At 41.7% G+C, this 16,471-nt stretch overlaps 1 protein-coding gene across 3 annotated transcripts in view; it reads right to left on the reverse strand.

The window, feature by feature from the left end:
• The window catches only part of NDFIP2 (Nedd4 family interacting protein 2), a 148,838-nt gene that overhangs the window by 35,831 nt on the left and 96,536 nt on the right, over window positions 1–16,471 (reverse strand). For all 3 annotated transcript variants that reach the window (XM_069758065.1, XM_069758064.1, XM_069758066.1), the window contains one exon: window positions 16,110–16,176. In XM_069758065.1, coding sequence (XP_069614166.1) covers window positions 16,110–16,176 — 67 coding nt within the window. The remainder of the gene's footprint in view (window positions 1–16,109; window positions 16,177–16,471) is intronic.

The following is a 16,471-nucleotide window of genomic DNA, read 5'->3' on the forward strand; positions in this document are numbered from 1 at the left end:
TGAAACTGAAAGGGAAAAGATACAGATTAGTTATTAGAAAAACTTTTTGACAGTGAGGGTGATCAATGACTGGAACACCTGCCACAAGAGGGGCGAGCTCTTCTTCAATGGAAGTCTTAAGATTAAAAAATGGGATATAGAGATGGATTCTTCTCTGCACCGCTCATAAAATTAGAAGTCCAATTGAGTAATCCAATGAAAGTGGATTTATTTTTATTACGCGTTTCGGAGCACCACAGCTCCTTCATCAGGATTCCACATGAAATTTGAATGGAATTTATCTCTTTATACCCAGATAAGACCCTATTGCGGTCCTTATTTCCTTTTAGCCCTTCACTGTTCAATGGAAGTCTTCAAACAGAGGCTGGACAGACATCTGTTAAGAGATGGTTTCGTGAATCCTGCATTGAGCAGTTAGTGGACACGGTGAGGTCCCTTCCAACTGTACATACTATGATTCTATGATAATCTTAAATTATTGCTGATAAATATGTTTATTCTTACTAGATTGTAGCAAGCATAAATTTTGTCACTAGAAGACTCCATCAATGCCGAAGGGTCTTCAGAGCATACAATATCACAACCCTTCTATCGCATCCAATATTTCTTGATACTTATTCTTCAAAGCTCCTTTCTAACCAACCACATTTCCACAATCAATTGTGCCCCAGCTATAGTACATGGTGGGCCATGTATATGGATACACCTAAATAAAATGGCAATGGTTGGTGATATCAACTTGTTTGTAGCACATTAGTATATGGGAGGGGGAAAACTTTTCAAGATGGGTGGTGAGTGACCATGGTGGCCATTTTGATGTCAGGTATTTTGGATCCAACTTTATTTTTTCCAATGGGAAGAGGGTCATGTGTCACATCAAACTTCTTGAGAATTTCACAACAAAAACAATGTTGCTCTGGTTTTAATGTAACTTTACTCTTTCATGAGTTATTTACAAGATTCTCTTTGTTTACAGCAGTGGTCCCCAACTCCAGGCCTCGAAGGCCGCCAACAGTGCAGGTTTTCAGGATTTCCTTAGTATTGCACAGGGGTTGGAATCATCACCTGTGCAGATGATCACATTACCACCGATGCAATACTAAAGAAATCCTGAAAACCTGCACTGTTGGCGGCCCTCGAGGCCTGGAGTTGGGGACCCCTGGTTTACAGCCATTGACATGTTAACACGTGAGGAGCGGATAGAAATTGTGTTGATGTCTGGTGAACACAATACCCGAGTCATTACAGCAGATTTCAATGCAAGACATCCTACGCAAGAAAACAGTCACCATTCCCATGTTATTTAGGTGTATCCATATAAATGGCCCACCCAAAAAAGTTTGCCTCATCACTGAACATAATGTTCTGTGTAAACGGAGGGTCCTGTTCCAATTTTTGTTTTGCCCATTCTGCAAATTCAGCGCACTGATCTGGGTCATCCTTGTTGAGATGCTGCAGCAGCTGGATTTTATAAGTGTGCCATTTGTGAGTAGCTAAGGCTACGTTCACATTAGCGTTGCGCGCCGGTGCGTCGGCGATGCAACGGCGACGCAACGCACGACGCACAAAAAATGCGCGCAAACGCACGCAAAAACGCTGCGTTTTGCGACGCGTGCGTCGTTTTTTGACGAAAATCGGACACACGAAAAATGCAACTTGTTGCATTTTCTTGCGTCCGACGCTAGCGTCGGAAACGGCGCACGTGTCGGAAAACGCAACAAAAAAAACGCACGCGTCCCCCATGTTAAACATAGGGGCGCGTCGCCGCTGCGTCACCGCTGCGTCGCCGACGCAACAGCGACGCACATTAGCGGAACGCTAATGTGAACGTAGCCTAATATCCTCCAAAGGGATGTTCGACTGATGCAGCCGGATCGCTTTTTTTCTCAAAGACTTGTATTAGCAACGGACTGCGATGGATGGCCTCACATTTCATCCGTCGTTCGCCGGATCCGTCGAAAATTGTTTGTCCAGCGCCTGGAGATGAAGGACATTGTAATGTTTTTTGCCTACGTAAAAAAAAACGGACAGCGACGGATCCGTCGCCAGCTGTCATTTGCTAAAATAGAAGCCCATGGCGTGGATCCATCAAATGATGGAGCATGGAGCATGCTCCGATCCAATTAGCCAGATCCGCTAGTCGGATCCGTCGAAAAAACGAATCCGTTGCATCAGTTTTTCACAGTCTGCGACGGATTGTGACTGACAGCAAAAAAACTGATGTGTGAAAGGGGCCTAATCCTTAATGTCTCAACACAACTTCCAACCAGTCTGTTGAGTGATAATCCATTCCTTTTGGTGACCAGAATCATGGAACTAAGTTATATTTACTGGATGTAAATCAGAAAATGAGAAAGAGCTACTTTATTCCCAAAGCTTCCACAAGGCTGTGCATCAGAAGAATGGAAACCTACACCTAGATTACACAGAACATCTGTACAATACATTATTGAACAAACCACGTTTTGAGGTCACGATTTTGAGATGAACTGATCCAATCTTTATGAAACATGCCTTTTGTGTTAATGACCGTAGGAAAATTACTTCTTTATGGGCTACATTTTGCTAAAGCCAAGGACACATGCCACTGCTCTAATGATAATGTGGTCACCAGAAAGCACGGAGAACGTTAATTAGTTTAATTAGCAGAGTGGGAGCAAACTGCTTCATCATCTGTCCCTTATTATGTAGCACAATGACTGTAAAATGTACAAGAATATAGAGATTTTTAAAATGTATGACTCCATCAAGTTCAATATCAACACAACTTTCTAAACGTTTAGCAAAAATATGAATTTGCCAGGAAAAGCGGCATGTCCACCTGCATACAGCAAATTCTTAGCGTCTCACATTCTGGCACATATGGGGGGATCTTGTATGGGCTCAAACAGGACAGAAGAGAAGGGCCAAAGACTTAAGGTCATTTTCTTTGCGGAATATTTTCTGTCGGTATTTGTAAGCCAATACTAGGATAGAAAGCAAGTCTTTCCATTATAGCTTTTGGTCTAGGTTCCACTCCTGGTGCTGGCTTACCGATACACAACTAAGAATCTGTCAGTAAGCCTGCTATGATGGTTTAATGGGGAGTTTATAACTTATCAGTGTTTTTCTTAGCTCCTCTCAACTGATTTACAACCACAGACCACATCATAGTTAAATGTGTCGCAAGCCAGTAAAAGTCAAACTGCAACATTTTTAAAGAAACTTAAATTTGAAAAATTATCTTTAGGCCCATATACATGCAATTTAAGAAAAATATATATCAATTTTTCCTCACTGAAGAACAACTACTAAACTGTGTTAGATCTTAGAAATCTAGGTCGGAAAGACTATTATCACTATTACATCTGACACTGGTTGCCCCCCGATCCAACCTGAAGAAAAATAAGTTCTATTATACTCACCTAGGGGGGGCGGTCCGATCCGATAGGTGTTGCAGGTGCAGCGCCTCTCATCTTCTTGCGTCACCGCCCTCCTGCTTCTTCATCGCCCGGGTGAGTATAATAAAACTTATTTTTCTTCACTTGCAGGTGAGATCAGGGGCTTATCTACAGCATTATAGAATGCTGTAGATAAGCCCTGAAAGGCAGTGGCCGCATCTTATAGCGGTAAAATCTGCTGACAGGTTCCCTTTAAGTATTTCTAATTACTGGTGGATTCTTGGATTTGGGGGTGAGAATTCTGAAGGTGGGTCCCCGGGGTGGTAACATGGAAAACAGCCATTACCATTCTTTATGGAGATGCAGATCGCACTAGATTGGATTTGGAGAATGAAGAAGATCCTTCCCTTTTATCCTAATGACCATGGAGGAGATTAGAAACAGGTGCTGGTCAGACCGCAGATTACTGAGGCTAATACAATACTTCCCTAGTCATCATGACTTGGAGACCAGAGGTTTATAAAAAGTAATCTTGTTAAATGGGAAGGATTGAGAACCATTATTACCCCGGTAAATATTCCACAATATATTTGCGGAGTGAAGCTGGTACAACGGATGTTCTGTGATCTGGAAGCATGAAGGCTTTTACTATGCCTGGCTGAGCACGGCATAATGTACTATGCATTTCAAAAGAACAGACACACCACAGCCTTAGGGGCCGGTAGCGCTCCTTCATTCTAATGAATGCTGGGTTTTTTTTGTTTGTTTTTTTATTTATTTATTTTTTTAGATACAGCAATGTATAAGCTCAAAAAAAACAAAACAAAACAAAAAACTAAACTAATATACAGGCATGCTGCAAGCAATATATGTCATACAGGAGTGCAGTGATCTAAAATCCCCTCATTTTCACATGCTATTGCCTAAGAAATGTGTTTGGCCTACGGCGTTTTGTAGAATACATTAGCTGCGCTCCCTAACGAAGCAAACGCTACACGCTACATGACCATTGGTGGAACCAGCGATCATTAATATCACGGTCTGGAGTGACAGCAGCTGCTTGAATGGCTCCTTAGAGGGGCTCTCTCCGCATGGGGCATCCCTCTACTCCATCTGAATGGCTCATCGTGAAGGGTTACCGCTGTCAGGCATCACAGATGTTACTGCCATGTAGCATTTTTCTCCATTCTCAAATGAAGTGATCCTTTCTTTAATAGCACACGGTAGAAAATGTAACTCGGGATTTTCTTCATTTGACTACAAATGACTTTTCTTCATAGGAAAAAGCCAAGGACGTGTGCCACGTCTAATGATGATCTGGTCACTAGAAGATATTGCAGCGTGTTAATTAGTTTTAATTAGCAGAGTGACATCCAGCAGCTTCATAAGTCCTTCTATGATGGAATACATCGGCGGAAAAATGCACAGGATAATGGCGGTTTTTAATTTATTGACTACATAGTGTACTTAAGGTGATATTTAGCATTTAAATAGTATTTCATCCTGAAGAAAAAAATTCTAAAATCACCAACATTTTATATGAGGGTGTTGAGCACCCTACACATGAGAGGCGTTTACTAGGAAAAGCTGCCATCAGCCTCTGGGCAGCCCATGTCCATCACATGGAGTACAGCTGCTTGTTAGCATCTTTCTGTTCTGGCACATATAAGAAGGGATACCAGGTGGCAAAGCAATAAAGGAAAATTTACTGTTGTGTTAAGCCAGCTAAAACTCTAGAAGGGTTGATTCATGAAGGGGTTTTTATCAGTTTTGTGGCGTAACATGAAGTTGCACAAAAATGTTGAGATTTTTGGTATTTTAATGCAAGAATCTGCTGGCCATGGGCAGAGCTAGAGAGAGAGATGAAGTGTGACATTGCCTGCCCGACATTCATGAAAAGTTTTGGTGTACCTTACACCAGAAATTTTATTCTGAGCAGAGAGATAAGTCGATGCCCTGCTGCGCTGTGGAAGGAGCGCTGACTGTACAATACCGTTACAAAGTTTAGGGTCACTTAGAAATTTCCTTATTTTTGAAAGAAAAGCACAGTTTTTTTTTCCAATGAAGCTAACATTAAATGATTCAGAAATACACTCTATACATTGTTAATGTGGTAAATGACTATTTTAGCTGCAAACATCTGGTTTGTAATGCAATATCTTCATAGGTGTATAGAGGCCCATTTCCAACAACCATCACTCCAGTGTTCTTATGGTACTTTGTGTTTGCCAACTGTGTACGAAGGCTAATGGATGGTTAGAATACCCTTGTGAAAGAATGCTAGAACAGCTATAAACAGTTTGGCTGATTAGAGAACCTATAAACCTGACCTTCCTTTGAGCTAGTTGAGAATCTGGAGCATTACATTTGTTGGTTCCATTAAACTCTCAAAATGGCCAGAAAACAAAGAACTTTCATGTGAAACCTGACAGTCAATTCATGTTCTTAGAAATGAAGGCTATTCCATGCGAGAAATTGCCAAGATACTATCCTACAGCGGTGTGTACTACTCCCTTCAGAGGAGAGCACAAACAGGCTCTAACCAGAGTAGAAAGAGAAGTGGGAGGCCCTGCTGCACAACTGAGCAACAAGACAAGTACATTGGAGTCTGTAGTTTGAGAAATCGACGCCTCACTGGTCCTCAACTGGCAGCTTCATTAAATAGTACAAGCAAAACACCAGTGTCAACATCTTCAGTGAAGAGGAGACTCCAGGATGCTGGCCTTCAGGGCAGAGGGGCAAAGAAAAAGCCATATCTGAGACTGGCTAATAAAAGGAAAATATTAATATGGGCAAATGAACACATACATTGGACAGAGGAAGATTGGAAAAAAGTGTTATGGACAGAAGAATCCAAGTTTGAGGTGTTTGGATCACACAGAAGAACATTTGTGAGACGCAGAACAACTGAAAAGATGCTAGAAGAGTGCCTCACGCCATCTGCCAAGCATGGTGGAGGTGATATGATGGTCTGGGATTGCTTTGGTGTTAGTAAAGTGGGAAATTTGCATAAGGTAAAAGGGTTATTGAATAAGGAAGGCCATCACTCCATTTTGAAACATCATGCCATACACTGTGGACAGCGCTTGATTGGGAGCCAATTTCATCCTACAACAGGACAATGACCCAAAGCACACCTCCAAATTATGCAAGAAATATTTAGGGAAGAAGCAGGCAGCTGGTATTCTATCGGTCATGGAGTGGCCAGCGCAGTCACCAGATCTCAACCCCATTGAGCTGTTGTGGGAGCGGCTTGACCGTATGGTACGCAAAAACCAATTGGTGGGAAGGGCTTCTGGAAGCATGGGGTGAAATTTCTCCAGATTACCTCAGCAACTTAACTGCTAGAATGCCAAAGGTCTGCAATGCTGTAATTGCTGCAAAGGGAGCATACTTTGATGAAAGCAAAGCTTGCCGGAGAAAATTATTTCAAATAAAAATCTTTTTTTCTAACCTTGTCAAAGTCTGGACTAGATTTTCAATTCATTTGGCAACTCATTTGCTTAATAAAAGTACGAGTTTTCATGGAAAACACAAAATTGTCTGGGTGATCCTAAACTTTTGAACGGTAGTGTATAACTTGCCTCTCAGTGATATAGACAGTCAGCACTACTTTCTCCGCTTCTTTAAGTCTTTTTTTTTCCTTTCAAACTCTGCTTTATCCAGATGTTTTAGACAGATTCATGAAATTAGACTTTTACATTTTTTTCTGGGGCATTCTACGGATGACCCCCCAGAGTAAGGCTTCTGAAGGTGTTCTCAATTTGGCAATTTTTTGTGATTAAAAAAAAAAAAAAAAAAGAAAAAAGTGCGACTTTTTGGGCCATAAGTGGAAAAGCCATGTAACGACTATCGGGAGAAACCCCACTAGTATGGTGCGGTCCTGGCCGTTTTTTTCCCAGCCCTCTTGGATCTCTCCCTATGTACACACAAAGTGGAGGCCTGCCAATCACATGGAGTGGCGTAAGGAGAAGCCTGCAGGGGACCATGCCAGACCAGATAGGTCTCACCTTACGGTCCTAGGCCAGCTTTACAAGTTATTTTTTTTTTGAACCATTGCAGTGTGAAATATAATTGGCTGCGATCCCCGGCCAAGCTCTAATTGACGCTGGCCCTGCTTCAGGCAGCAGGAATCTAGTGACAGGTTCCCTTTAACCAGCAGTTATCTATATTTCTTCCCTATGTTCTGGATCTATTATTAATAAGGCTTATAAACCATCCTTATATAATGAAAAATAAAATGTCATACTTAGAACTGAATATTAGCCGCATACAATAATGTATAATCTTCCTTAGATTGCCTTTGGATTTCATTTGCAATATTTATGGGCATGAAGACGAGAGGCACGTCATCATTTCTACTACAGTTTACACATGGACAAAGAAGCAAAAGTGGCATTATACGCGTAAAAACATTTCATTTTTCATTTTAATGGCATTTCAGAATTCACTGCATGCTGTACGTTTTCCTGGCAAAGGCACCTTTTATAACTTGCTTAAAACATATAAAAGTTCTCATAAATATGCTTTATTGTTACTGAACTATGACTGCTGTGGAGATTTTCTTTTTTTTTTTTCGGCTATAAATATCAGATATGCTGTATACATCCATCTTTTTGATTGAGAAGAGAACATTACAATCTCCAAACTGATAAAACTAACAATGTCAAGCCAAAGCGCAGCAGTGCACAGCATGGATCGCATTTCGCCAGTGCTACATGTTATTCCTATCTGATAGAAACATGCATCCCACAAATACAACTTCCACAACTGGGTCTCTACATGGCATTTTATTTGTCACCAACACAAACTGTACAGTAGAAACAAATCCTAATACGTTATTGAAAGCTCATATGCAATAAGCACAAGCCATCAAACAGAGGAAAGTATCCAAGTTCTCCCACGCAAAATTACAGCTCCATAGAGTTAAAAAAGCACCCAAAACCGATAGACCGTAACATGTACTTTTCTCATAAAGCAGTCTACCCATTTCCATGTACTTCAGCCTTCTGTTTTGTCCCATCAGCCTACAACACCTAGCTTTCAGCCTGCATTTTAGTCCTCTATGCTCGGCTATAAATCCCATGAAGCAGTAGCACAGCATCACACGATCAGCCAGAACTGGTACCATCTCTGTCTGCTGAGAACAATCTGTGATTATCCTTACCCCTATAAAATACTAACTAATCAAATGTATTAAAAAGTATTTAAGTCAAGAGGCTGAACTATGATCTATATTCTAATTGTGTGTCGGGAGCTGTGAAGTCATCATCATGGTCTTTGATAGGAGATTCGGTCTCCCTATAGTCTATGCAATTTCATCACATGGGAAGTTCTGGCAACAGAGGTGGCGATTTTCTTCACAGAACATAAAGGAATGGGGTTACCAAGATAACATGACTTAAAGGGACACTGTCACCTGAATTTGGAGGGAACAATCTTCAGCCATGGAGGCAGGGTTTTTGGGTGTTTGATTCACCCTTTCCTTACCCGCTGGCTGCAATATTGGATTGAAGTTCATTCTCTGTCCTCCGTAGTACATGCCTGCACAAGGCAATCTTCCCTTGTGCAGACGTGTACTATGGAGGACAGAGAATGAATTTCAATCCAATATTGCAGCCAGCATGCAGCCAGCGGGTAAGGAAAGGGTGAATCAAGCACCCAAAAACCCCGCCTCCATGGCTGAAGATTGTTCCCTCCAAATTCAAGTGACAGTGTCCCTTTAACTGAAGAGAATGATACAAAGAATTTCCAGACAGAAATAAGGGATGGCGTACTACCTAAATGACATATTGGAGGACTAGTGATGAAATAATAAAAATTAAAAAAAAAAAAAGAAACTGCTTCTTCAAATGAGTTGTCCACTTCTGTGTTGCATAATTACGTTCTGCAACTGTGAATTATACATTTTAGTCAATGAATGGAAACATTCTTGTGAAAGCCACCGTCTCATTAGGACAAACCCAATTTCTATGCCTAATAAAGAATATAGAGAGAGACAGATTCCCCCCTTTAGGAGCCACAATGTAGAAATGCAGCAAACAGTAGCTTAGTTTATCCATATGAGGACATTCATTCAATTGCACAGATACCAAGTAATCTACTATATAATTGTCTAAGGGTCACTTCCGTCTGTCTGTCACGGTTATTCATTCGCTGATTGGTCTCGGCAGCTGCCTGTCATGGCTGCCGCGACCAATCAGCGACGGGCACAGTCCGGAAGAAAATGGCCGCTCCTTACTCCCCGCAGTCAGTGCCTGTCGCCCGCATACTCCCCTCCGGTCACCGCTAACACAGGGTTAATGCCGGCGGTAACGGACCGCGTTATGCCATGGGTAACGCACTCCAATACCGCCGCTATTAACCCTGTGTGTCCCCAACTTTTTACTATTGATGCTGCCTATGCAGCATCAATAGTAAAACGATCTAATGTTAAAAATAATATTAATGATAATAATAATAATATAAAAAAAAAAACCTTATTATCACCTTCCGCCGTCGCGTCCTCTCCTCGGCACTGCAAGCGGCAGGTTCCGCTTCCAAAGATGCTATGGGAGAAGGACCTTCCATGACGTCACGGTCATGTGACCGCGACGTCATGGAAGGTCCTGCGCTCATACCAATCCTGGGACCGGACACGGCACACAAGCGCCGGAACTACAACGGGCTCTTCGGATGGTGAGTATGTTTCTTTTTTCTTTTTTAACCTGTTACATACGTGACTGGGCAATATACTACGTGGCTGGGCAATATACTACGTGGCTCTGTGCAATGTAGTACGTGGCTGGGCAATATAGTACGTGGCTGGGCAATATAGTACGTGGCTGGGCAATATAGTACGTGGCTGGGCAATATAGTACGTGGCTGGGCAATATAGTACGTGCCTGGGCAATATAGTACGTGCCTGGGCAATATAGTACGTGCCTGGGCAATATAGTACGAGGACACGCATATTCTAGAATACCTGATGCGTTAGAATCGGGCCACCATCTAGTAGTATATAAATAGCTAGAAATTAAGTGTATTGCAGTGAGAAATAACCCTGGATTTATTAGCAGAGAGCCAGGACTATAGAAAGCCAGATCTGTGACCTGTGACCTGGGCTAGGCAATTCTCAGCACTGCACCAATGTCTCTCCTGTGCTCATCATTTGCCTCAATAAATATTTTAGTGTTTCTAAAATGTATTAGGCTGTATTCACACTATAGGTGAAGCAGGTGTTTGGTGTGACATGTGACACTGAACATATAAGTCAGACATTTGCCGTCCAAATGTATGCAAAAAATATACAATTTTAGGATATATGTTTACCTACTAAGGTCTATGGGATCATAATATATATTATATATATCCATGTTAATATCAAACATGCACCAATGACATGGTGTGAGCTGTGCCTAGCGAAATTCATCTAGTGTGTAAGTTCACTGTATAGAAAGTAGCGTATAGAAGAAACTTGCATTACTTTTTTGATGCATAAATTCCCTATATAATAGTAATCTGTCATATCCCACTTTTTCCGATGGAAGCCACTGATCCCTACCTCCCTAGGATGGAATCTTCTACAGACCAAGCAATGATTGATCCTTGCTCATCGTGCACTTCTGGAATCTGACTGTCAGAAGTGATGGCCAGGTTCTAGTGATTTCATAGAAAACTGAAATATTCAGTGCAATAAGCTTCCACGTGAACCAGTTGCCATGGCAACCAGTGACAGTATGTTATCTGCTTTACTGGTCATGCGGGGGGCGTACAGGGATTATACTATGTGCGTCACTTTACTGTGTGTGGACCACTAGTTACTTGGTGACCAGCTGCTTAGATCAATGATGACTAGTACTGATGTCACTCCTGCATTTATGAGAAGTGCGGTAAGCCTACGTTCAGACTAGCGTTGTGCGCCGCTGCGTCGGCGACGCAACGCACGCAAAAACGCGGCAAAACGCACGCAAAAACGCTGCGTTTTGCGACGCGTGCGTCGTTTTTTGCCGAAAATTGGACGCAAGAAAAATGCAACTTGTTGCGTTTTCTTGGTCCGACGCTTGCGGCAAAAAAGACGCACGCGTCGCAAAACGCAACAAGCAAAAACGCATGCGTCCCCCATGTTAAACATAGGGGCGCATGACGCATGCGTCGCCGCAGCGTCGCCCGACGCTAACCCGACGCACACTAGCACAATGCTAGTGTGAACATTGCCTTAGATATAAAAGGTCTCTCCGTGATAACAGGTCAGCGCCATGGCAGAAGGTAGGTTATCCCAAAACAACAAAAACAACCCCCACCCAACCCATTTAGGTCTACCTATAAACCTGATCAACAAAATAGCTGAAAAACCGGTGCCGAATACAACAGGTAAACATCCAATGTAGTGGTACACTCCAAATGTTAATTAGAAGTGTCTTTGGAGTACACGGTTTATTGTTGGAGGATAGTCATGAGATCAGCTTGTAGCACATTGTATATTTCTAACAAAACACTACTATTGGTTGTTCGAGCCTGAAGGGCAAGTTTGCCATTGTGCACAGTGTAACCCTTCATTGGATGTTTACCTATTGAATTCAGCACCATTGTTTCAGCTATTTTATTCATTTGGTGTTACCGTATTTAATTTAGTTTTTTGGGGGGGCAATCAGGTGACCATTATAAGGATTAGCGCAGCAAACAATTTGTATTCATTATATCTTTTTGTATGGGATTTGACACACAGGATCCTGAGCTTTGCCAGCAGCAGTACAGCCTATATTCCAATTAAAATTGTTTTTTTAAGTTACCCCTTTCACTAAGGGCGCTGGTGTAATGGATATACATTACTACCTATAAACCTGTCAGGTTGAACAAGTCTGATTAACTCATTGTCCAGATCACTGAAGCTGGCTGGATCCATCGAGAAGAGCTTGCAAGAGCTGAGCTACTTGTCCAGGGGACTGGCCAAAGTGCATAGAGGGCAACGATGGCAGGTAAAAGACACAAGCGCGAAACCATAGATTAGAAAATAGGGTTTTTCATAGAAAAAAAAATACATTCCAAGGTTTTACTTTTAAAGGGGCTTTACAACTGTAATTATCTAAGGACTTGAGAACACTCCTTTAATGAGAGTCTGTCACATCAAATTTACACTTCAAACTATCCACAAAGTATTGTAGGAGATGTGGCAACAATACAAATAATTCTTTAGGCTTTTAAATCTGTTCTTCTATTGCTCTCCACCACCCCCCAAAACAATTTTATTGTAACAGTCATGGCCAAAATTATTGGCACCATTGAAATTGTTTCAGAAAATGAAGTACTGTATTTCTCCCAGAACATTATTGCAATTACACGTTTTGTTATACATGTTTATTTTCTTTGTGTGTATTGGAACACCACACACAAAAAACTGAAAAAAAAATAAACAAATTGGACATATTTTCAAAGAAAACCCCAAAAATGGGCAGGACAAACTTGTTGGCACCCTCAACTTAATATTGGGTTGCACTCCCTTTGGAATAAATGTCTGCAATCAATCTCTCATCTGTAATTTTGGACCACTCTTCTTTTGCAAACTGCTCCAGATCTCTCATATTTGAAGTATACCTTCTCCCAACAGCAATTTTAAGATCTCTCCACAGGTGTTCAATGGGATTTAGATTTGGACTCATTGCTGGCCAATTCAGAACTCTCTCCAGCGCTTTGTTTCAATATATTTTCAGGGGCTTCTTGAAGTATGTTTGGGGTCATTATCCTGCTGGAAGACCCATTACCTAGGACACAAGCCCAGCTTTCTGACACTGGGCACTACATTGCAACCCAAAATCCTTTGGTAATCTTTAGATTTCATGAAGCCTTGCACAGTCAAGGCACCCAGTGCCAGAGGCAGCGAAACAAACACAAAACATCTTTGAACCTCCAACATATTTGACTGTAGGGACTGTGTTCTTTTCATTGTAGGCTTCATTCCGTTTTCGTTAAACAGTAGAATGATGTGCTTTGCCAAAAATCTCTATCTTGGGCTCATCTGTCCACAAGATGTTTTCCTAGTGTCAGCAGTGGGGTCCTCCTGGGTCTCCTGCCATAGTGTTTCATTTCATTCAAATGACGTTGGATAGTTCATGCTGACACTGATGAACCCTGAGCCTGCAAAACAGCTTGAATTTCTTGGGAACTTGATTGGGGCTGCTTATCCACCATCCAGACTATCTTGCATTGCAACCTTTCATCAATTTTTCTCTGCCATCAACGTCCAGGGAGATTAACTACAGTGCCAGTGGGTTGCAAACTTCTTGATTATGTTGTGCATCGAGGACTAAGGAACATCAAGATTTCTGAAGATGGACTTGTAACCTCGAGATTGTTGACTTTTTCAACAATTTGGTATCTCAAGTACTCAGACAGTTTTATTTCCCCCTCTTTCTGTTCTCCATGCTATGAGTGGCACACACAGACACACAATCCAAAGACTGAGTCAACTTCTCCCCTTTTTATCTGGTTTCATGTGTGATTTTTATATTTACCACACCTGTTACTTGCCACAAGTGAGTCTGAATGAGCATCACATGCTTGAAACAAAGTAGTATTTTTGTCTGGCCCATTTTGTGGGTTGTGTGAAATTATTTTTATTTTGCTCTTTGTTTTTCTCAGTTCTTTTTTGTGTTGTTCCGATACACACAAAAGGAAATAAAGTGTATAAAAAAAATGTGTAAATTGTGATAATTTTCTGGGAGAAATACTTCATTTTCTGGAACAATTTCGCGGATGCCAACACTTTTGGCCATGACTGTATGTAAATGGAGGTAATGCAACATACTCTTCTCACTGCTGACATTTCTCATCTCCCCTGCTATCACTTCAGTGCAGAAGAGAACACACATCACTCTCTTGTCACTGCTGACATTGCTCATCTCCTCAGCAATCACTTCAGTGCAGGAGAGAACACACATCAGTCTCTTCTCACTGCTGACATTTCTAGTCTCCCTGCTTTCACTTCATTGCAGGAGATAACCCACATCACTCTTCTCACTGCTGACATGGTTCATCTCCTCTGCAATCACTTCAGTGCAGGAGAGAACACACATCACTCTTCTCACTGCTGACATTGCTCATCTCCTCTGCAATCACTTCAGTGCAGGAGAGTACACACATCACTCTCTTCTCACTGCTGACATTGTTCATCTCCTCTGCAATCACTTCAGTGCAGGAGAGTACACACATCACTCTCTTCTCACTGCTGACATTGCTCATCTCCTCTGCAATCACTTCAGTGCAGGAGAGAACACACATCACTCTCCTCTCACTGCTGACATTGCTTATCTCCTCAGCAATCACTTCATTGCAGGAGAGAACACACATCACTCTCTTTGCAGCAGACATCATTCCACATATACATCCGAGCGATATCTTCAGGAAAAAGTGATATGTGTGCTCTCTCCTACAAGAAAGTGATAGCAGAGGAGATGATAAATGTCAGAAGGGACAGTGATTTGTGTGCTCTTCCCTGCAGAGGGACAGTGCACACATAGTGGTGGTTAATCTCCAGACAGCGCTGGCAATCAATATAGAAGGAGCGGCACTAATATTAACATGTGGGTGAAATGGCACTTAGCCACACCAAGGGTTCACCAAGAAACTTTATTTGAAAATCATATTAAATCATATTTGCTGGGGAGGGTTTATTTGGGGGAGAAAACAATAAACAGATTTAAAAACGAAGCTTTTCATTGTTGCTCCATTTTGTACAAGGCTGTAAGTTTTTCATATATTGATTTCATATCCTACTCAATATCTTTCTGAGTCCAGCGGGTGGAGTAAGCTACCTGATTCTATTTAGTTTGCAAAATAAAGTATACTTTAGTGACTAACTGAAAATAACAATAATGGATTATTTTATTCTATGAGAGACTTAACTTTAGAACAAGGTCTTGTGCCAAAAAACTGCTGCACTCCTTTAATAAATCAGGTACTATCCACCACTAAACAAATCCATGCCTCTTTTCTACAGACTTAAAAAGTGGCCTTTAGCACTATGGTCACAAATATGTATCTATATACAAGATGTAGGATTAAGTCAACTGTAGCGTTCTACTGTGTCCACATATCAGAAAATATTATATGCAAGTCACACATAGCATCCTACAGACTGTGGGCCGCTTTCAGACCGCTGACCCTATTGTTCTCGAAGAGTGCTTTCCCATTGCAGTTTGCCACCCATTCGTTAGTCAAGTCAGGGCTTACATCTGGACAACCCACAAAATGGGATTCAGGTGTATAATGGTGACGGCAGAGTGAACGTGGGCTCTGTCCTGCATCATTTTCAGGTGCATATGCCTACTGGAGGTGAACACTCAGGTGCAGTCTACCTTCACCTCCAGTAGGTGTACATGCCAGAAAATTAAGTACAACAGAGAACACGTTCATTTTGTCGGCACCATTATAGTCTATGGGCCTGTCGACACATACGCCCGAATGCTGTTTTACTGGGGAATTTGGATGCAAGCCCAGATGGGAACAACGTATGTGTGACAAAAGGCAAAGTGAAAGGACCCCAAGAGATCAGCCAAAGGAGTCTGGCAGTGGGTCTCCTAGAAAAAGCAGGAGAGCTTGTGAGAGTGAGCGCTCCTGTGTATAGAGGAGTCAGGAGAGTTCGATAGGGCCAGTCGGCCCAACCATCGTTCAGCCGACAACTGTATAAAGTATATGGGGTTCTTTAGTAACTGCTGTAATAAATGCATGCAGGATTTAGGATGGAGAACTTACCGAGGACCAGGAATATCCACCACAGCCAATATTGTCCATTGAAATAGCCAGTAAAGTAGTCTGAGAACTGAAACGAGAATATTAGAGAGTTATGGTCTATAATCCTAGAAGAAATTGTAAAGTGCATGTACAGTGATTTCATGATACAGAATTATTAAAGGAGGTGATCAAACATTAGTGCTGGGCTGCAGCTTCCTGGAGGACATTTTATCAATAATGGGCACTGTATATTTTGCCGAGAAGCTCTGCTTTGGTACCACTTTAACTTTAGAAGTCACAGATGAATAATAATGATGCTGAAGTCACAGTCTCCCTACCGGGACTAAATACAGATGACATGGTGATTACACTGATAACTAATA

The sequence above is a fragment of the Ranitomeya imitator genome, chromosome 3, assembly GCF_032444005.1.
Source record: "Ranitomeya imitator isolate aRanImi1 chromosome 3, aRanImi1.pri, whole genome shotgun sequence".
Taxonomy (NCBI): domain Eukaryota; kingdom Metazoa; phylum Chordata; class Amphibia; order Anura; family Dendrobatidae; genus Ranitomeya; species Ranitomeya imitator.